This window comes from Pan paniscus, chromosome 2, assembly GCF_029289425.2.
Source record: "Pan paniscus chromosome 2, NHGRI_mPanPan1-v2.0_pri, whole genome shotgun sequence".
Classification (NCBI taxonomy): Eukaryota; Metazoa; Chordata; class Mammalia; order Primates; family Hominidae; genus Pan; species Pan paniscus.
In genome coordinates, this window is record NC_085926.1 from 53712910 (window position 1) to 53735681 (window position 22772).

At 45.2% G+C, this 22772-nt stretch overlaps 1 protein-coding gene across 6 annotated transcripts in view; it reads left to right on the forward strand.

Moving 5' to 3' along the window:
• Positions 1 to 22772, forward strand: part of CACNA1D (calcium voltage-gated channel subunit alpha1 D) — a 319566-nt gene that overhangs the window by 227281 nt on the left and 69513 nt on the right. For 5 of the 6 annotated variants that reach the window (XM_003818729.6, XM_003818731.6, XM_003818730.7 and 2 more), the window contains 11 exons: positions 1238 to 1398; positions 2358 to 2583; positions 2716 to 2923; positions 5803 to 5923; positions 9356 to 9470; positions 9991 to 10060; positions 10929 to 10995; positions 11714 to 11861; positions 14208 to 14337; positions 19117 to 19176; positions 21845 to 21951. In XM_003818729.6, coding sequence (XP_003818777.1) covers positions 1238 to 1398; positions 2358 to 2583; positions 2716 to 2923; positions 5803 to 5923; positions 9356 to 9470; positions 9991 to 10060; positions 10929 to 10995; positions 11714 to 11861; positions 14208 to 14337; positions 19117 to 19176; positions 21845 to 21951 — 1413 coding nt within the window. The remainder of the gene's footprint in view (positions 1 to 1237; positions 1399 to 2357; positions 2584 to 2715; positions 2924 to 5802; positions 5924 to 9355; positions 9471 to 9990; positions 10061 to 10928; positions 10996 to 11713; positions 11862 to 14207; positions 14338 to 19116; positions 19177 to 21844; positions 21952 to 22772) is intronic. The other variant, XM_034956669.3, reaches the window with a different exon arrangement.

A 22772-nucleotide genomic window follows, 5' to 3' on the forward strand; every position in this document is an offset into this window, starting at 1 on the left:
TGCTGAGTTATGCATCCCAGGAGAAACCCAGCTGTGAGCGGGACAGTCTTTAGTGTCCTTAGTAGAGTTTTTCCACGCTGGCCAACATGTTAGAAGCTGCTCTTTCCATTGGAACCTGCACAGCAAGAGTAATAATAAAATACACCTTACTTGATCCAGGTTTTGGTAAAGAGTTGGCACAACTCTTTCTCTGCTCACTTCCTGGGTTACAGATTTTCTTTTTGCCTAGCAACACAGCTGAGTCAGCCAGGGCTGCAGCTTGGGTAGCCTGGAGATTCCTCTTGACTCAGGCCCCCAGAGGAAATACCCCATTGTCGTTAGTGAGGCAGCACAGCCTGGAGAGGACTGACTTTACCAATTGGCTGACCTTTTCATGGGATCTGGGTCGCTGAGCTGCAGCTCATGGCACACTTTACCAAAGCATCCCCTTGTGGCAGGGAAGGTTTTCTAGAAGGAGACAGGCTAAGGGAGAGAATATTTTCTCTAATCACAATCAGGAACTGAAGGTAGGTGGAGGACATGCTACTTGTCTGTTTGGCTGAGCTCATTTTATTTTTATGAAAACACGATTCAATATTGGCTCTTCTCCTAAAGGTATATTTTGAGCATCACTAGTTAGAAAGGGCACCTGATGACTCAGTATGAAGATTCATGTCCTACTCAGCTTTGACAACTCTGCCAGGCTCTGGAGGAACCTCAGAGATTTAAGAAAGTATTGAAAAGGTTCCCTTTAAAAAAAAAAAACTAGCTTTGTAGCACTTTGCTGCCTGGTAAATTCTGTATGGTGATTGAGATGCTGCAAGAGATGTGTATAATAAGCGAAGTGGCTCTCTGCACTGATTGCATGAGCAGATCTACGTCCCATATGGTGGATATAGGAACTGCATATGTGTGCAAGTGTAGTTTTGCATCTGCACGTGAATCTATGAATATCTAGATTTTCTAACCCACTTAAGGGCTGCATATGACAGATTCTGGAGTTATCTATAAGCCATAAGGAAGGACTGATAGCACGATCAAGTCAAGATTATACTTTTAAAAGTCGCATTTTAAGACCAACATAATTTTTATGATGAAGTCTGTTAGTTTCTGTGCCATTTGTGCTCATCTTTCTTTCCTGCACTCCCACCCCAATCTAGACCTCCAGAGTGAAAGCCAAATTATCTCTCAATCATATTTATTGGATACTCAGATGCTGTATCTGTCATCTACGTAGTAATGTTTGCTTGTCTTTTAGCCGACGCTGGCGTCGCTGGAACCGATTCAATCGCAGAAGATGTAGGGCCGCTGTGAAGTCTGTCACGTTTTACTGGCTGGTTATCGTCCTGGTGTTTCTGAACACCTTAACCATTTCCTCTGAGCACTACAGTCAGCCAGATTGGTTGACACAGATTCAAGGTACAAGCAGAGGCCATTCCTTTTTTGTTCTGAACTAGAGATTTCTGTGGCTGTCCAACTGCCATTTGGTCTTATCTGATCGCTGCATGATGAAGTATCGCAACATTTCTAGTGAGGACAAACTTGGTAGAACCATCCAGACACAGCAACTACCAGAGCGAGGGTGCCATCTGTGCCGCATGGTGAAGCACCTTGGAGCCACTTAATGCTGAGCATCTAATTGTCCTAACCCTGAGCCAACCTAGGACCAAGAATTCTTGGAGCTGGAAGGGACCTCATAATCCCTGCTCCCTGCCCTCATCGGGGAAGCTTCATTTTCCCCTATAGTACTTCTGGCAAATGGTTTTGGTTCCCCTGCTTTGAATGCTCCAGCACTGGGATGTGGGACACTCATCCCTAGAGATAGCCCATTCTGGGTTTGACAGTTTTGAGCCTTTGAAAAGTCCTTCCTTTCATCCAGTCAAACCCGTTTCCCTCTACCTCTCCAGCCTGCTTGGTGATATTTTCAGCTGTTAGAAATGACATTGATAGGTGACTGCTTATGATATCATCATGCCATAAATGAATTCAGACAGGTCTTTTCTGTGTGATTGAATGAAAAAATATGTATAACCTGATGGTGTCAACGCAGAATCATAGGCTTTTGGGGCTGGAAGGCGTCAGAGATTATGTGATGAGCTGCCCCTTCCCATTTTGTCATCAGTGACACTGAGACCTGGAGAAATCAAATAACTTCTCCAGAGTCACACACCTAGCTAGTAGCAGAAGCAGTACCAGAACCTGGTGGACAGACTGTCCACGCGAAGGCCACGTTTCTGTCCTGAGTGAGGTAGTGAAGAGAGAGACAAGGTATTGGCGTATTTCCTGTGGGGCCTGATAGGGAGGGAGGTGTGAGGGGCACGAGCAGTCTGAGTGTCTTGCAGGAGACCCTGAGGATGGGTGCCCCTTTTTCTTTCCAGATATTGCCAACAAAGTCCTCTTGGCTCTGTTCACCTGCGAGATGCTGGTAAAAATGTACAGCTTGGGCCTCCAAGCATATTTCGTCTCTCTTTTCAACCGGTTTGATTGCTTCGTGGTGTGTGGTGGAATCACTGAGACGATCTTGGTGGAACTGGAAATCATGTCTCCCCTGGGGATCTCTGTGTTTCGGTGTGTGCGCCTCTTAAGAATCTTCAAAGTGACCAGGTAAGGAAATGTGGGTCCCACTGCAAATGTTTTATGAACATGAGGCAGCAACCAGTCACATCCCCGGGCAGGTGATGTTCTGCTCTGTCCTGCATGGGTGTTCTGAGCTGACACCCTCATCTTGACTTATAGGCACTGGACTTCCCTGAGCAACTTAGTGGCATCCTTATTAAACTCCATGAAGTCCATCGCTTCGCTGTTGCTTCTGCTTTTTCTCTTCATTATCATCTTTTCCTTGCTTGGGATGCAGCTGTTTGGCGGCAAGTTTAATTTTGATGAAACGCAAACCAAGCGGAGCACCTTTGACAATTTCCCTCAAGCACTTCTCACAGTGTTCCAGGTGAGTCCTCCCTCCATTCCCCGAAAAGCACTTCGTGAGTGGCAGCTAAAACTCCTCTGCCTTCTTGTCTGCTCACACTCAGGAAGACAAAAGGACTCCATTTTTGTTCATCTCTGCCCTAATCATAGCCTGGTAAATTTTGTGCCATTTAAGTTATTTGTTCTGCATCATCCTCCAGCTGTCTATCTTAAGTGATGTAATTTTTTTAAAGACTTCTAGCTACATTACAAAACAATAAACCAAAAAAACCGTTTTTCACACTCAAGCTCTTCCAAGAAAACTTTTTGATTGATTTTATGAAGTTTCTTTGAAATAGACTCTAAAATTCTTTTTTCTTTGGTACTTTTTGACGGCAGGCCAGTTCATAATCCTAGTTATAATAGATTTACACAAGAAGTGAATTCTCATGCCTCCATGCTTTGGTGTGTAGTTGGAGGAATCAGAGTGGTAGGAACTGTGGCAGCCATTGGCCCCTTCTTTCCTCCTCCTGGGATGCAGTGAGGACACAAAGATTCTGAGGGTGCCTGTCCTGTGGGGCCTCTGCAGGCAGTAGCTGAGAAGGGAGCGGTGGTTGCAGAGAGGCACCGATGGCTCTGCTGCGCAGAGCAGCAGCACATGCTCCCCTGACTCTACGCTGAGGTGCTCAAAACCCTCCTCCTTGGACAGGGTCAGATGGAGAAGTTTAAAAGACCCACCTGTCCTCATTGCTTTTCCTGTGTGATGTGAGCTGCAGAGCCCTGCCAGAGAGGAAAGGCAGCAGACAGCTGGGTCCTGTGGTGGCCCTTTCCATGCCCAGCTCTCTGCTGTGGATGAGTCACTTACCCATTTCTGAAGAAATCCAGAGACCAAAGGGAATGATCTGGACAATTCTCTCCCACTTGGTCATTTTCAGGTATATATAATCTGCTGTAAGCCATAGTTTTGTTGTTTGAATTATACTTAAATTTTGGCTGCTGATCAGTGATTCTTTTTTAAAAAAAATTTTCTTTCAGAGAAACTGGTGTCTTTTTTTTTTTTGGTAATGCATGGATATGGCACAAAATTCTAATGTTACAAATGAATAATAATTCTCCCAGCCAGCCACAAATTTCCTCTTCTAGGAAGCAACCACCATTAAACAGTTTCTTGTGAATTCTTAGATCTGCATTTTCTGATAGCTACAACTCAGTTAAGCTACCTATAGGAGACTTTCCACAGACAGGAGCTCACTGTACGTGCTGTTTTGCATCTTGCTTTTATCACTTCGAGTGTCCTCAAGAGCCTTCCTGCTTGGTCCATAAAAGGCTGCCCCTCCTTTGAAACGCTGCATCCATGCGGTCGTAGATGTGCCGTTGTTCATATGACCAGTCCCTTGCTGACAAGCATTGAGTTCTGTCTGGTCTTAGCCCACATACACAGGGCTCCAGTAGGTGACCCTGAACACACATCAGAGGGCACATGTGTTGGCTGTAGATCTGTGGGATAAACTCCCAGAGATGGAATTGCTGCTTTAGAGGGTGTGTCCATTTTAAATGTTGACACACGTGCCCAAGTGCTCTCCCTATGGTTGTATTAGCTCATTGTCTTCACACTGCCCATTGCCTCACTGCCTCTCCCCTCAGTGGAGAGCATGCTTTGGGATGCCCATGAGATAGGTGAAAATGGCATTTCATTGTACTTTTAAAAGATACTGTTCTTATCAGGAGTGAGGTTGAACGTCTTTTCCTATGACTCAGAGCCATCAGTAGTGCCTTTTCTGTGAATTACTTTATCTTTTCAAATCATTTGCCCATTTTTGTTTGGTTGTGATCCATAACAGTTTAAATTTTAAAAATATCTAGTTCAGATTGAAGATAAAGGAGCTCTGTCTGTCGTCAGAAGATAGCATTTTTTTCATTACTGTTCTTATTCATCTGATTCTATTTCATCATGGATTGAATTATCAAGTATGATCAGTAGAGAAGATTAAATTTCAGGTCATTGGTGATATCTACTCTTGAGGTAGTTTTGTAAATTTACATGAGACATTTAGAATTTCCTGCTTCTGTAATTTCATAGGTATAATTATCCATTTCCACAGTTGATGGACTATGTGGAATGCTATGCAGCAGTTAAAAGAATGAGATGCACCTTCTGACACAGAGGGTCTCCAGAGTATGTTGTTGAATGAAAAAACAAGCCAGTTGCAGAAAACTTTGCATAGCATGATATCCTTTATGTCTGAAAACTCAGAGAAGACACCTAGTGCTTGTTTTCTTTGTGTGTAAACGTGTTTAAATCTGTAGTTGAAGGTTCCAGAGAGACACAGAAAGAGTATGCTTTCTGGGGAAAGGACTAAAACTGGGCTGGGGTGTAATCAAAAAGCACATGAATCTTGGCTGGGTGAGATGGCTCATGCCTGTAATCCCAGCACTTTGGGAGGCTGAAGTGGGCGGAACACTTGAGGTCAGGAGTTCGAGACCAGCCTGGCCAACGTGGTGTAACACTCTCTCTACTAAAAATATAAAAATTAGCCGAGTGTGGTGGTGGTCACCTGTAATCCCAGCTACTTGAAAGGCTGAGGCAGGAGAGTTGCTTGAACCGGGGAGGTGGAGGTTGCAGTGAGCTGAGATCAAGCCACTGCACTCCAGCCTGGCAATAGAGCGAGACTCCATCTCGAAAACAAACAAACACTTAAGTCTTAATAATAAGGTTATTTTTTTTCACTCAAAGAATTATCTATTTGTGTAATTAAAAAACAATGTTTTAGAAATTCCATGGGATAACAGATGGATTTGTTCAGTGCAAACTGGACTGTGAAAGGCAGCTTAAACCAGATCTAGGCAGCCACCGAGGGGCTCTAAGAGAGCGGCTGCAATTTGTGAATCCACCTGCTGGCTGATACCAGTTTGGCTTCTCAGATCCTGACAGGCGAAGACTGGAATGCTGTGATGTACGATGGCATCATGGCTTACGGGGGCCCGTCCTCTTCAGGAATGATCGTCTGCATCTACTTCATCATCCTCTTCATTTGTGGTAACTGTATCCTTCAAGCCGACCAGGCTTTGTTGTTGCCTTCGTTATCTGGTTTTGTTTTTCTTCCTCTGCATTTCTCTGTGGTGATGGTGGTGGTAGTAGTTGTGGCAGGGAGGTAAATGCCTTTACCTTATTAGCTCAATATCTGCTTTTCTTCCATGCTGCTGGGGGACAGCGTCCTGTAAGCAGAATTCCAGAGAGGCTTTGAGGGATGCGCTCTGGCTAAGAGAAGCAAGCCCAGGGAAGGAGCTTGAGACAGCACACATACTGGTCCCAGAGGTCACTCAGTTTGGCATCATGTCTCCTGTACAGGTCCCGAGGGATGGCTGAGCGCAAGGCCAGGTGGTTCTTTATGTTATCATTATTGGGAGCTTAGGCGTCCATCTGTGACTTCCTAAGACCCTTCGTGACTGATGACAGCCATCTTTGTGGACTGATCTGTGCTCCCCTGGGCTAATTTCACTTTGCTGATCTGTCCATCTTTGCGGATCAAGTGTCCATTGGCTAGCTGCTAAATCATGCTGCATAACTTCTCTCTGCCTTACTTTACCCCTTTTCCCTGTCGAGAGGCACCCTCTAATCCTAGACTTCTGGAATTGGCCCTTAGATCTGTATTTACCTCATTCAGACCCTTCCTGATCCTATAGCCTTTGGTTCTCGGTGTTTTATCTCCAGGTCCTCCATGCCTAGCACCAGACCTGGTACACAGAGGCCTTTAATGAATGTTTGATGCATGAACGACGTACACACTCATGATACTACATCTGGGTTTTCACCCTTCCATTTTAAAAGGTCCTAATCTGGATTCTGCTTTTAAGGTGGCCCAGATCTCTGTAGGTGTTTTCTTCTTTATCTTGTCTGGCTCACTGATAAATTTTCTTCAGTGTGGTAACCTCAGTGCAAACCTGCCCCCTTTTCTACAAGGACAATGCTTTGTGCTATAAGGTGTTTTATAAAAACCCCATCTCAACACATATACATCCTTGTAGTCCCTTGACTCGGCTCTAAGGCCCCCTCCACAAGAGCCACCCCTGCCCTGTCTCCCACCCAGAGAAGGTTCTTCTACCTCTGAGCTCCCCCTCAGATTTTATCCATGTCTCTTACCGCCTGTAGGTTCTTCTGTCTACTGGATTTTTATTTATTTATTATTATTATTTTTTAGAAGGAGTTTCACTCTGTCACGCAGGCTGGATGGAGTGCAGTGGTGCAATCTCGGCTCACTGCAACCTCCGCCTCCTGGGTTCAAGTGATTCTCCTGCCTCAGCCTCCTGAGTAGCTGGGATTACATGTGTGCACCACCATGCCCAGCTAATTTTTGCATTTTTAGTAGAGATGGGGTTTCTCCATGTTAACCAGGCCGGTCTAAAACTCCTGACCTCAGGTGATCCGCCCGCCTTGGCCTCCCAAAGTGCTGGGATTACAGGTGTGAGCCACTGCGCCTGGCCTGTCTACTGGAATTTTGAGTGGGCATTCCTCCATCTCCCTAACTAGATGGATAAGCTTCTTGAGTCAGGAATCTTTTTGTATTCACATCTCTCAATAGAGTACAGGATCTTGCACATAGTTGGCCCTTGGTAAATGAAAGGTCATTATTTTCTTTTTCTGCTGTCCTGTGGTTGACTCTTTAGGCCACAGCAACATCCTGGACTTGAATCTGCAAAGAAGTATTCCCTGGTGCTTGTCTGTGGTTGCATGTTGTTTTCTTTATAGCACATGCCACTGTATCAGAGGTGCTTAGGGAGCTGCTTATGCTCTGTCTTCCCCACCTAGAGTAGACATTCCAGTGTGTGGTGTTTCTTCCTGTGCCCTCAGCACCCACAACAGTGCCTGACACATTGGAGGTGCTTGGTAGATCTTTCTGGATGAATTCCAGAGCATGCCACTCTTTAGGAGGGTCTGAGTAATGCCTCTCAATACAGATGATGGATTTTGCTCTGGAAAGTTGTTACAAGCTTGTAAGATCTTCCTGTGGCTCATCACTCTGGATTTGCTTTCCACTACCCAAAGGAGTTGAGTGTCATGGCAAGACTAGAGAGATTATTGTTTCTTCACTGAGATCATGGAGGAAATACTCAGTACAGCTAGTCTCATCACTAGCCCCTGTCTGAGTTACCATTACCCCAGGCCTAGCAGAGGAATGCTCATGTTACCAAGCCATCTCCAGCCCAGGACAAATTGCTTCCTGAGGCTCATTGCAGCTCCAGTTAAAAAATAGGCCAGCATGTCAAAGGCTTTTTGAGTCTTAATGTAATTCACTTACGTTTCTCTCCTCTTTAAAACCTTGAATAGATTAGTCAGGCGTGCTATTCCCTCACAGAGATTTCATCATCTGTTCCTTGTTAGGTTATGTTGGTTTACGTGTTCAGCAACCCATCCAAGACAACAAATTGCACAGGGCGTATGGGACAGTGCTATGCTGCTCCTGTCTCGGGGTCTCTGGGCTCCTGCAGTTTTGCCTGCAGATGGCCGGGCATCAGACAGAGAGAAGCATTTGTCACAGAAGGGGGCCTTCTCACTTATTGCCCTCTCATCCCTGTGCTTCTCAAAAACATGCTTCACTGCTAGTGGGTAAGAAACAGGCATCTTCTGATTTAGGAGTCTTGTTCAGAATACTTGTTAAAAACAAAAACATTCAAGAAAGCCATATATACAACATTAGAGTAAGAGTGAAAAAATATGATAATTTGTTCAGTCACCTAACCTTTTATTGTGTTTTTTAACTGGAACTGCAATGAGCCTCGGGAAGCAATTTGTCCTGGGCTGGAGAGGGCAAAAATCAAGTTCAGGTACAGTGATCAAAGATCGAGCTGCAGTGAGACTATTCACAACAGTCCAGCACCAGGTGGCAGTAAGTCAGACACATTATAGTCAGTCAGTGTTTGTGGAGTGAAGGAATGAATGAGTTATCTGTAGACTCTGAAGGTTATTTCAAAGGAGAAAGTCTCATACTGTCTTGTGCAAGGGGATCATCATTTGAATAACTTGCAACCTTTGAAGTGGTCTGTTTCGGAAAGCACTCCCCTGAATATATATGTTGTAGTTGTAGTATGTGTTTAAAAAAAAAACCCAAACTACTTTTTAATTATACCATGTTTATGTTATAGATTGTTTTATAAAATGTATAACATAGCTATAGATATGTAGATGTTTGGACACACACACACACAGAGAAAGGTTGAAATTAGTGGGTTTTCATGGGTTTTAGTGAATCTTAATTTTACTTCTGTAGACTGTCCTTTTACAGGTTTTTACTTTTGTTTTGTTTTGTTTTGTTTGAAAAGCAGGGCTCTGGTACTCTAGTTTTGCTGTGTGAGTATAACACTTGGGACGGTCACTTACTACCAGCTTCCCGGGATGCAGAGGTGTGTGGCGTTGCCGTTGTTGGCCGCACGTAGTTGCATTTAGTAGTGTGTTGTGCCCTTAAAAAGTTGAAATTAGATATTCTACTGAATGTCTTCTTGGCCATCGCTGTAGACAATTTGGCTGATGCTGAAAGTCTGAACACTGCTCAGAAAGAAGAAGCGGAAGAAAAGGAGAGGAAAAAGATTGCCAGGTAACCCTATTTTCCCCTGACGTGTTTGTCCAGGGGCTGTGTTGGGAGCCCTGCAACAGTTGCAGCCTGCCAGGCTTACCCCCGCATCACGGCAGCTGCAGCCCCCGGGTTGCTGCTTTGTGGATCGTGGTTGACCATGCACTGCAGACCAAAACGGATGGAATCTTGGGCAGAAGCCAGGCTCTTGGCTGTCATCCCTCGGGGCTGAGAGTGGGAGTCACGTGTCTCCATGCTTAAAGAATCACTGCAGTTAATTTTGGCGTCATAAAATAAATGATGCATTCAGTGCTGATTAGCTCTCAGATGAGAATTTTAATAAGATGGTCTGTGTAATGAATCCATCGCATTGAGATTACCAGGAAGCTCTGAGTTGGGGTTGTGCTAGGCTCTTGTGGTTAGTGTTGTTTCTAATTAAATTCTGTCCTTCATTGGAGCATTGTTGATTCAGAATCCTGATTAGCATTTTTATACAGAGTAACATGGTTATTTGGTTTCTTGTGCTCTTTTCTCTTCTCTTTAGAAAAGAGAGCCTAGAAAATAAAAAGAACAACAAACCAGAAGTCAACCAGATAGCCAACAGTGACAACAAGGTATGTATTTTGAGATGCTTCTCCCCTTTTTGTTTCAAAATGATCCTGTTGATCTCCATACATGTACCATTTACACTGTGGAAGTGTCTTGTGTATCATTCTTATAATATTTTGGTGTGAAGAATATGGCACACCATATAGACCCTGGCTTCCCAGGGGGATTCTGGTTGAATTTAGGCAGTTAGTTGTGTTCACTGATATTTCACCAGAAAACCAATATGATAAAGATTTGACTAGTTTGACCACTTATGTTTTCTTTATTGGAATTGTGCAATCAGACCTGACCCGTGGTCAGGATCACATTCGCATCTTCTGAGTGGGTATGAAAATCGTGGATTTTTAATAGATGTCTGTTTCCAGAGGTAATCCCAGGATCAGGTGGCCTCAGGGCTATACTGTCAAATTGAATCCCATTTATGACAGCCCTGGTTGTTTTGTTCTTTCTTTGTTCATCGAGTTGATAAATGCTTACCGAGTGGCTATCATGTGTCAGACACTGAGGATTCAGGAATGAAGAAGACAGGTCCCTGCCTTCATGGGGCTCGCAGTCTGGCAGGAAGACAGGAGTATGAGATGCATTATCACATGGTATGAGTGAATGTGCTGGCACAGGGCAAGGACAGAGCCCTGAATGGTGCTGGCTAACCACGACTGGGTCAGGGTTCAGCCTTCTCCTCACCTGCCCTCAGGCCTTCTGTCTGAAGCAGAATCACCATCTGGGGACATCTGCCTGTCCCTGCACACTCAAATACAGATGCAGCTTTGGGGAGGAATCCATGCCCTATGCTGGACCACCAGGGTGACTTTTCCTCTCTGAAGTGATTTTAAGTCAGTCTCCCCTCCTCCCAAGATGTCTTTGTCATCCTAGGTTACAATTGATGACTATAGAGAAGAGGATGAAGACAAGGACCCCTACCCGCCTTGCGATGTGCCAGGTATGGTGGCGGAGGCCGGAGACGCTGGCTTTGCTGTGTGTCTTTGCTACTGCTCTGTGACCACCTGCCGAGTCTGCGGCCAACCAGCCCAGCAGCGTGCACATGAGCTGCTGAGGCCACCAAGGCCGTGGGACCAGTTAGCTCCCCTTTTTCCCATGGTCACAGGCAGAATGTGTCACTCAAATTCCAGGCGATGGGGAGGGAAAGTGCAGGTGGGTCAGGGCAGTCCCAGCTTCTGCTGGGAGACTGGTCCTGTTAGCGCTCACCTGACACTTTTATATTTGACTGGCACATTTATTGGCTGATGTGGGTGGGACTGTGGAGTTGGGAGCCTAGGAGCTGATTGAGACTGAAAGTCCCACACAGTTTCTCAGGCTAGTCTGAGCGAGGAGGTTACTGGGGAAACAGCCAGGTGTTGGGAGGTTGGCAGTGAGAATCTCAGCACTGCTACCTTTCATCTGTGGTCAGATCTTACCCTGGTGGGAATCTCATCATTCCCGCAAACTAAACACGCTCACCAGACGGGGACACTTCTCAGCACCCCCCACCCCTGCAACACACACTCAGTCCATGTTCTGAAGGAGCAGGAGGGTTTTGATTCATGTAAGCAGGTAGATGTTGTTAAAGTTTAAGCCAAATTTGCATGTGAAATTAAGAATAATTCAAACCCATATGTAGTCTTTATTTCATGCCTATAAAAAAAGTATTTCATTTAAAGTAGGGGAAGAGGAAGAGGAAGAGGAGGAGGATGAACCTGAGGTTCCTGCCGGACCCCGTCCTCGAAGGATCTCGGAGTTGAACATGAAGGAAAAAATTGCCCCCATCCCTGAAGGGAGCGCTTTCTTCATTCTTAGCAAGACCAACCCGTAAATACTCCCCTTCTAGTCTCTCACGGCTGCCTCTTGCCAGTGACCCTACAGGTTGCTTGAGGGTGGCTCGGGTGGGGGTGAGGGGAAGTGGTTCACAGCCCTTTCTGAACCTGAGTGTCCCTGGCGCCCTCACCCAAGTCCCCTCCAACCCCTCTCTCCTCCACTGTTGCTCTTGCCCTCAGCTCATCTCTTCCTAGCTGCCTCCTTCCCACAGGGGTGTGGCCAGGTCCTGGGAGGAGCTCCATTCTAGATTCTCCTCCCTGCCTTCACCCCTGCATGGGGACAGCAATGGGGAAAGCCTTGTCCACCCCAGCATATTCGAGCTGGAGCTCACTGCTCTGGTGTTCCATGCTTCGGCCAGCCGTGGAAATTTTTCCTAATGAGTGGATCTTCTGTTAGGATGCCTTGTGGGATGAGAATTTTTGTGACCAAGGTCCGCATAGCATCCTCATCCTCATAGATCCCCCACTTGATTGATCAGTTTTCCCAATTGAGTTTTATCTTTGTAAAGTCATATTGCACAGTGATATTTTATGGGTTGTAAGTATTCAGTTCAGCTCTATGATAGTCTACTTAAAATAGCATTTCTCATGTTAAAATGATAAGGTGCTCACAAGGAACAGGGTAATGACTCACAAGTACTATAAGAGGAAGACGTTTATTTACTAGCTAGTTTCTAGGTTTTAAATCATCTGGGACTGAGTGGAATGCCAGGGGAAATAAATGGCTCCTGGAAAGGTTTCTAGAATTGCAGAAGTAGTTCTTGGCTGTCAGAGAACAACTCTTTATAATTCATTGGCCCTAGGGAGACACAGGTGGGAAGCAAGGCCTGCTGGCATCCTCAGAGATATGAAGATGTGATGGTAGCTTTTACAGCTCACCACTGTTTGGGTGTCCTTTTAAAAAAAAAAAGGTTATTAAACTGATATTGCTGACACCTACAGCCCTTTGTGTGTGTTTGTGTGTGTGTGTGTGTGTGTATACACACACACACACACACACACACATATATATATATATATGTTGAGGGAATGCATTTATTTTCACCTAAAGCTACAAAGCACTCCTGCCCTCACTAGCTTGGAAGTTCTTTCCCAGACTCAACTGCTAACCACCTTCAGGTCCTCAGGGGGGTACGCCCAGCATTAAATAGGCCCAAAAGGGAGGACTTGAAGTGAGGGGTCGCCTTACATAAAGTTGACTCCAGTTTGAAAGTGGAAAAAATCTTTTCCAAGGAAAAGCTATCTATCTATAATAGTCTTATAGAATACAGGAATACAGATAGGTATATATACATATACACATGTATATACTTTAGAATTTAAACATATACATACATATTTTAGATATACATATATACACACATATACTTTACAATTTAAATATATGTGTATACATATATTTATGTGTATGTTTTATGTATATGTTTTATGTGTATACATATATGTACATATACATACATAAATACATACATGTGTATATGTATATGTTTAAATTCTAAAGTCAAACATTGAGGGTATGGATAACCAGTTGCTAACCAGGCGCAGGGCACATTGAGGACAGCAGTGAGGTTCTGATGGCCCAGAGAGCCATCGTTTGAGCCCAGGTGTCAGGCATGAGCCACCCTCCTTTGCTTCAGGAGACCACAGGACTTGGTGAGAACTCTCATGCCGGGCCATGAGATCCTTGCATGTTAGCAAATGATGCTCCAACCTTCACTTTCTGAGGACTGCTTGTGGGTCAACTCCAAAATTTAAAAAAATAATAACATCTATTACAAAATCTGCAGACAGCCAGAGATGTCCTGAAGCCTCAGTTACTGCAGGTCACTATAAATAGTACGACCTTGCACCTGCAGGACAAGCCTGGGATTCATCTCATTCTGTGTGAACTGTTGAGGGCAGGCCTGGCCTCAGTTTCCTCTCTCAGTCAGGGAAGATAAACAGATGAGTTTCTTGTCATAGTGGAAAAACTTCAGTGATGTAGACCTGGATCGATTCTGCCCCTGGTCCTTATTAGTGTCACTTTAGAATTCTCTTATTAAGCCTCAGTTTCCCCATCTTGAGGAAGACAACAAGCCCCACTTCCAAGGACTTGGCAGAGTGGTCTGTGTGGCACCCCCAGCACAGAGGAGACACACCACCCACAGTCCACAGGTTGCCTTTGGTGGGCTTCGAGAGGCTGACGGACAGGTTGCTCAGGTGTGCCGGGCAGGGTGCGTGGGCAGCACAGCAGACAGCTGCCCTCTGCCTGGCCTCTTGCTGCAGTGGCCCCACACTCTTAAGGACCCAGTGTGTTCCACCCTATCTGGGACTGTTTCCAAGCAGCGGCTTTTCCCTGCAGGATCCGCGTAGGCTGCCACAAGCTCATCAACCACCACATCTTCACCAACCTCATCCTTGTCTTCATCATGCTGAGCAGCGCTGCCCTGGCCGCAGAGGACCCCATCCGCAGCCACTCCTTCCGGAACACGGTAAGTCCCCAGGGTGGGGCTCGCTCTGGGATAGCCCTGGCCTCTCTCAGGCAGAGGCCACTGTAGAGATCGGAGCTGTGGAGGCCCTCAGGGTGACAGCTAGAGTAGGTCTTTCCTTCAGCTGGGGACGTTGGCTGTTTCCGGTTTGTAAGTGCCAGAGAGCTTGTGTTTTAGCTGGGTAAATCTGAATGGAATCATTAACTTAGAACTTCATCTTACGCAGGAATGGTCAGTGAATTCAGGGAGCCTGCTTCTCTGCCTCTTTGCTCCCTGCTGCCGATATTTAGGTCCTCCCTTCCCTCCCTGCTCAGGTTTACACTCACCCCTGTTTTGAGATTCATGCCTCGTGGAAGCACACAGCAGGGAGGAAGCAGAATTCAAACCAGGCACACCACATGCCCAGGCTGTCTCGTTCAGGGTTGGAGGCAAGATGCCTATGTCGTGTAGACTTAAATACACCAAGCTGCTAGGCTCCACGACTCAGGAGAAATACAAGTTAGGGAGATGATAGAATGTCGAGTTGAGGTGTTCAGTGGAGAAGAACATTAGGCCAGGTGCACTGGCTCACACCCGTAATTCCAGTGCTTTGGGAGATAGAGGGGGAGGATCACTGAAGGACAGGAGTTCAAGACTAGCCTGGGCAACATAATGAGACCTAACCTGTACAAAAAATAAAAAAAATTAGCTGAGCGTGGTGTCACATACCTGCAGTCCCAGCTACTCAGGAGACTGAGGGAGGAGGATTGCTTGGGCCCAGGAGGTCAAAGCTGCAGCAAGCCATGTTTGCACCACTGCACTCCAGCCTCAGTGATACAGTGAGACCTTGTCTCAAAGAAAAAAAAAAGAATATATAATGAATGTTAAAAAGTTTCTTCTCTGGGAAGATTTATTATAAAATATGTGATTATGTTATATATTTCACAAGTATCTCCAAAGAAAGTGCTGACCTTGGCCCCAGATAGCCAATATTAAGTTTGAGTAACTTCATGAAGCAGAGTGCACCAGGCAGAGCCACTTGGACCCTTAAGCATGTTAACTTAGCTGTTTACAATATTACTTTTCATTGGTAGAATTAGGAATGTACAAAGAGTTATTAATTGGCTGGGCGTGGTGGCTTATATGTATAATCCCAGCATTTTGGGAGGCCAAGACAGTAGAATCGCTTGAGCCCAGGAGTTCAAGACTAGTCTAGGCAACATAGTGAGACCCCATCTATGTAAAAATTTAAAAATTAGCCACACGTATTGGCACATGCCTGTCCCAGCTACTTGGGAGGCTGAGGTGGGAGGATTGCCTGAGCACAGGAGGCTGAGCCTGAAGTCAGCTGTGTTCACACCACTGTATTCCAGCCTGGGTGACAGAGCAAGACCCTGTCTCTAAAAAAAAAACAAACAAAAAGAACTCTAGATTTTGGTGTGGCAGAGGTGGCTATCCAGTTAGCCCTCTGTATCCATGGGTTTGGCATCCATGGATTCAACCAACCACAGATAGAAAATGTTTGGGGGTGGCCAGGCGTGGTGGCTCACCTGTAATCCCAGCACTTTGGGAGGCCAAAGTGTGTGGATCGCTTGAGGTCAGGAGTTTGAGACCAGCCTGGCCAACATGGTGGAACCCCATCTCTACTAAAAATACCAAAAATTAGCCAGGTGTGGTGGTGCACGCCTGTAGTCCCAACTACTCGGGAGGCTGAGGTATGAGCAGTGAGCTGAGATCGCACCACTGCACTCCAGCCTGGGCAACAGAGTAAGTGAGACTCTGTCTCAAAAAGAAAAAGAAAAAATATTTTGGGGAAAAAAATGTACTGAATTTGTGCAGATTTTTTTCTTGTCATTTCCTAAATAATTTACATGGCATTTACTTGACCTTGGGTATCTTGGGAAATCTAGAAATGATCTAAAGTCTACAGGAGGATGTGCATAGATTATATGCAAACACTACACCATTTTATATCAGAGACTTGAGATTTTGGGGTCTGAGAGAGTCCTGCAACCAATCCCTTATGGATACTGACTGTACTAAGAAAACAAGTCAAGGGACCGGGAGCAGTGGCTCATGCCTGTAATCCCAGTACTTTGGGAGGCCAAGACAGGCAGATCACTTGAGGTCAGGAGTTCAAGACCCGCCTGGCCAACATGGCGAAACCCCATCTCTACTAAAAATACAAAAATTAGCTGGGTGTGGTGGTCTGCACCTGTAATCCCAGCTATGCAGGAGGCTGAGGCAGGAGAACCGCTTGAACCCAGGAGGCGGAGGTTGCAGTGAACTGAGATCATGCCATTGCATTCCAGCCTCTGCGACAAGAGCAAAATTCTGTCTCAAAAAAACATACAAACAAAAATACAAGCAAGTCAAGGGTTTTCTATTAGTTAGTTTTGTAACTTAGAGATGGTGCCCGCCGACTGTGTCTGTGTTGTAAGGAAAGTTGCACCTAAATTGGCTCTTGCCTCAGCAGCCCCACCTTAGCTGTGCAGCTTACTCGGCACTGAGGACCATTCAAAGGCAAGACGGCTAGAAGCAGCAGCCTGTTGACTCTCAGGCCTAGATATTATCGTGCAGTTTCAGGTTATTACCAAGAAACCCGACCAGCAGAGGGAGGCTGGCGAGTGTGCAAGCATCAGGTGTCCCTGGCTTGCTGGTGGGCACCTTTTTCTGAGCACCAGGTTGTTAGAGATTTTAGGGTTAAGACACACCTGCAGATCTGTGCCTCCAGGACTCTGTTGGGACAACCAAGCCTCATGCTGTTGCTTCCCATTTCTGGAGCCTGGCAAGCCCTACCTATCAGATTTATGAAACACGCACTCCTATATGAAGAGAAAAAGTGCTTTCCCCATGGTGCGTGTTAGTGTCAATATAAAGAGGAAGGCACTGGGCCTGTCTTGATTTGTCCTCACAGATTAGGGTTTTTGTTAGAGAGGGTTTAGTTGCTCCAGATGCCCCAATAGAAGAAAGACCTCTGTGTCATTTCATTCCATCATAAAAAAAGGACACAAGGGCAGTGTTTGGAAAAAAACAGCATTAGGTGACAAACTAGGCCAGGAGCTAGTCTAGGATTCGCATTGACAAGGGATTAATTTACATGGGGGTTTCATGTAATTATAATTTTTAATTATAATTGCTTCTCCATAAGTTTATTTCCCTGCTGCCTTACCCAAAAATGTTACCGTTCTGCTTAAATAGATGTACATATGTGTATGAGTATTGCTTTTTAGATTCTGCAGTGTTTTGTATGTTTTTTAACCTTAGCCGAATTCTTAGTTTAAAAAAGAGAGCAAGAGAATGCAAGCAGAGTGAGGGAAAAAAACAGCTTAAATTTCAACTTCAGCCCTGGTGCCAGGTTGCCTTGTAGACTTGTGGGCTGCAGTGTCTTTCTGGGCTACTAGATGCTTTCCATGTTAATATTCCCACTGTGACCTAGGAAGGAGTAAGGAAAAGGTGGCTGAGGCCTGGCAGTGCACGGGAAGACACCTTCCATAGCCTGGCCAAGAAACTCCATTACACAGGAGTGGTCCCACAGAATTCATAAGTCCAAAACCAGAAACAGTTTGGAAAGTGAATATCCTCTGAAGAGAGAGACTGGGCTTGAAACAGAGGTCCTCGCGTTATTGTGACACAGCCCCCAGGCGGCTCCTCTACCTACAACAGCTCACCTCTGTGACTCTCCACTGGCATATGCCAGGCCTACTCCTTGCTCTGCAGTGCCTGTGACTAGCTGCGTGGCCTATGCGTGTGTCCACTCCCTGCTCCCAGCAGCCACATCTGTTAAAGGATTAGGCCTGGGTGGTCTCCACAGTCCCTTCTAGCTCTGGTCTCTTCAGTTCTTTCAAAACCATAGATCATAGTTGTCATGAAGATCAGTGGCCAAGACCAACTCGCCTTTGCAGATAAGGGTGCTGCGGTCAGAAGCTCCTGGTGAGCAGCTTTCCTGGTGGTCAGACTTCTTGCTGCTGGCCCACTTGCCTCCACGGCTCCGAGGAGAAGCAGGGACCCCAGAAAGGGCTAGCAGGACTCTGCCGATGGGATAATAGATGGTATTGTCACCAATGAGGATAGAGTTGCCTGGACTGAAAATTCAAAGACCAAGTCAGTCTGTTATTTGAGTGGGCCCAGCAAGGTTTTTTAAAAAAAAACCTGAGTTTAGAGAGAGCAGTGTGAGATGCAGAACAATGGGCAGGAGTGCTGGAGACCACCAATGCAGGAGTCTGTAAAACCATCCCTTGCAGACTTAGCCAGCCCAGCGCATGAGCAGGGAAGGGTGCTGACGCCCTGATTACACAGGCTGGAATGCGAGGAGGCATATGGAAGCTACTGGCTCCGACAGATGCCGCTGCCATCTTCATTTATGCTTCTCCACCAATCTGATGCTCAGATGGAGGGCAACATACTTCATTCAGCCAGAAATGCGGTTAAAAATCCAAAATGTGTATAAGCCTCTAATTTATTTGGTGCCACAAGTCATTTGTAGATGTAGCGCTCTCTGATGAGAAAAGCTTGTTAACAAAGCACTCTTAGAAATGAGCCTCTCTGCCTGTCCAAGACACAAGACTGGGAAGCAAGTCAGGGTGAGTGGTTAAAGGAGGTCAGGATTCTCAAACGCTCTTTGGGAATGATGTAATTGACCAAAGTGGGCATTCACCCGTGGCTCTGCACTTACCTTCAGAATGGCAGGGTTTTCCTGGAGGGATGGGTCTCTCACTGGATCGAGGGTTTCTGCCTGTAAGCATGCAGATGTCAGAGTTTGTCTGAATGCCTTTTCTCACTCCCACATGTTGTGCCTTGCAGATACTGGGTTACTTTGACTATGCCTTCACAGCCATCTTTACTGTTGAGATCCTGTTGAAGGTAATGGATTTTCCTTGATCTTCACATACTCCACAGCAGCTGGAGCAATAACAGTTGCACTTCTTTGTTTGCCTTCCAGATGCTAGGTTACGCAGACTATGTCTTCACTGGTACTTTTGCATTTGAGATCATTTTAAAGGTAACAGGTTACCCGGCAGTGTGTTTAAGGGCTGCTCCAGCGTGTGACACACGGGAAAGAAGTGTGGAGTGCTTTTGATTTTTTATGGGGTTTTTTTTTGTCTTTTGTGGTTGAGCTAAGTTTTTTTTTGTTTTTTAAACCGAAGGATTTTTTTTTCCTGTGACCATTCCAACTTGTTTTTGCTCTTTTTAACCTTTGAATGCATGTAGGAGCCACTCTGGCTTCATGATAGTGGTTGAGAATTATATTTTGCTCATTTAAAAAAAATACCCTCTGGAATTTGTCAACTGATAACACATATATCACTATGTGCGAACTTTTTTCCACCCTTTCTGACGTCAAAGTCAGAGGAAAAGCATTTATCCTATGAAGAGGATGTCTCTCTTTTTGTTTCTCTGACTGCATTATGCTTTTGGGGACCTAAAATAGTAACACACTATTTTCTTGCAATAGGATTTGCAAGATGACTTGGGTCTATTTGTATTAAGGTATTTTCTGTCTGTTTTAATGGATGGGCTTACATTTGCACAAAAGGAGCGCCCTTTGGCTGGGGTGACCTAAATGTACTGCCCATGCATGAGCTAATGGCTGCCATTGCTGCGTGTGGTTTGTGTACTGACTGTGAAGTCTGCCCCATGGGGAGCCCATTCCTTATGTGCTTAGAGTGCTGGAGACCACAGCAGCGCTCCAAGAACCTATCCAAAACTGGCCAAGAACCACAGGGCGTGGGTCACTGTGGTTCTGGGAGAACGTGGCCCATCAGAACTGTCAGGGCAACCATCTCCTAGCAGGAAGACAAGCTGGGAAATGAAGACTTTTAACCATGGTTTTCTTTAAGCCATTGGGGAATTTTTGTGTGTGCAACTCAGGCAAAATGTATTTTGCATCGGACTACTGTGGAACTTGGGCTCTTTACAAAATCTTATATAAAATGAAACCTCAATTAATGTGGTCAGGGAATGAGGTGGTTAGTTTTTTGAGGTTGGTTTTTTTATTTTTTTATTTTTTGGTTCATGAAACAGCATAAAGCCAACCAACAACTGTTTACCTCTTTCTTAAAAGTCTTCTAAAAATGTGAGTTCATTTTCCTGCCTTTAAGCCGATGAATTTGGTTGACACTTCTCCTAAGTCAGAGGTGTGCAGTGGGATGGTGACCAGCTCTTGTTGATGAGGCCTCTGTGGGAGGGCCTGTGGATGCAGAATGCACAGTGGTGGGGGTCGGAGGGATGCCGCCAGAACACTCACCGGCTCAGCTTCTGCCTCAGCTTCTTGGTTTTAGAATTTGACTTCTTTTCAAAGTGAATGGGGAGCTGTTCTACTTAGTCTGTTAGCCTGGTTAATTGAGGTTTTATTTTACTCTCCACATTTTTTAGTTGTTAAATGAATATAGTTACCCTTGGGCTTTGGGGAAAATTAGACACAGGATTATTTAAAAGGAAAAAAATGATTGTTACTTTTTAATTTCTGTAGAATTGCTTCACCGACTTAAATCTTCTGAGTCGTTCTTCATTTTGAAGGTATTTTAGAGAATGGAAAATAAGCTAAAACAAGAAGGATTCAGAAAATGGAGACTCACTAAGAAGTGTCTAATATCTGAGACGATGGTTCCTGGTGGCCTTGGGGAGATTTGGAAGGCTGTTTGGTTATTTGCTTAAGCCCTATGAAATTGCCATTTTTGTAGGTCAAAAAGGGTTGAACACTGGCGATTTCATAAGGTTCAATGTAATATTTCCCACCTCTACCTCTCTTATACTGTACTTACCTGAGCCTTCTCCAACCTTTTTTGTTTTAAAATAAATAGTGAGCTGTATATATTTTGCTATTTTTACTTTGGGGAACTAAACTCTTTTTCTGTCACCAATAGAAATCTCACTGAAGCACCCATAATAGGTGCTCCAGGTACATGTGGCAGGTGAGCACAGAGCCGTTGAGACTGGCTCAGGTGAGATGCCACCTGGCTTCCTAGCCATGCCTGGCATGTGTCATCAGACTTGGAGGAATTGCTTAAGATGGCTGTGTCGTTAAAGACCATTAGGAACAATAAGGGGCCTCTGTGGAAAAGTGATGTAGGTCCATAGAGCCTGGGAGCCCTGAATTCAAGCCCCCACTGGAAAGGCTTAATTGAAGCAAGGTAGGCTCTACCAGGGCCTCAGAGGGTCCAGAACCAGTGCTTTGTGGGGAAGTGCGCTCTCTGGACAGCACTTACCTTTTGACGAATGTAGTCCTGTGGAGCCTCTCTTAGACAGGCTCTTTGGACATGCCAACAGTGTATTCATACTTGAAACCTGTGATCACTGTAATAAAGCCTAAATTGGTTTCTTCTTTTAAAATGTATCCAAAATAAGCTGCCCCTTTTTGATTTTTGTTTGAAGAAATTATCCTGTGGCTCAACCCCATTGGTTTACATTTCTGACTTCTTAATGCACACTTGTTAATGAAGTTATACTTTCCTCAAGATTTTGCAAAGAGCCCAGGTTTCTTTTCCTCTGGAGACAAAAAACGGTAAATCATCCATGATTCTGCTTCTAGATGACAACTTTTGGAGCTTTCCTCCACAAAGGGGCCTTCTGCAGGAACTACTTCAATTTGCTGGATATGCTGGTGGTTGGGGTGTCTCTGGTGTCATTTGGGATTCAGTAAGTATTCTGGGGTATGTGCCCAGAACTGTTGGGCTGAATGGTTTATGTAAGGGATTTTAACATAATTGATAAAAGCTGGGCATCATTTTCATGATTATATTTAGTTATATAGGTTTATTTGATTTGCTCCCATTCCAGAAAGCATTTAGACAATTCATGTTTTCTTGTGTGTGTTCTTTTTTCTTTTTGTGCCTGCTGCTAAGTTGAGCTTATTACTGTCTGTGAAATTTGCTTTCAACTGAGGTGAAAGAAGTGTTGACTAGGAGGGAGGGAATCTAGGTTCTAGTCCTGGTTCCTCCAAAGGCTGATTCCAGGGACTTGAGGGCATCCTCTCTCAGGAACCCTGTGCCCCTTTTATATAGGAGGGGCTGGGGCCAGGTGGCCTTTCAGTTTTTCCAGCTTAGATATTGAGAACTTCCTTTGATTTTCAGGATATAGAACCTGCTAGGACTTTTTCTTTGGCCTCAAAATTTTTCAGCTAGGAGGGAGCCAAGACTGAAAGTCAGGGCCCCAGGTCTTTTCCATGGCATTTAGCGATTTCTGGTGGGAACAGCCATTGCTGAGTACTGCTTACTATCCCCAGGGGTGTGGGGCAGAGGCTCCAGTAGAGCCTCAGGTGTGGCCTTGCTTTCTTGCTGGCCTGTGAGCACTTCTGTTCAGGTGCTGAGCATAGAATCTCCCCCGTATGAGCACACATGCACACACATGCCCTCTAAGCTAAAGAGAAATGGAAAGGACCTGCCCTCCTAGGAAGACCAAAAACCTCTGCTTGGAACAGCCCTTTGTGTTATCCTTCTCTCCTGCCACTGAGGGAACCC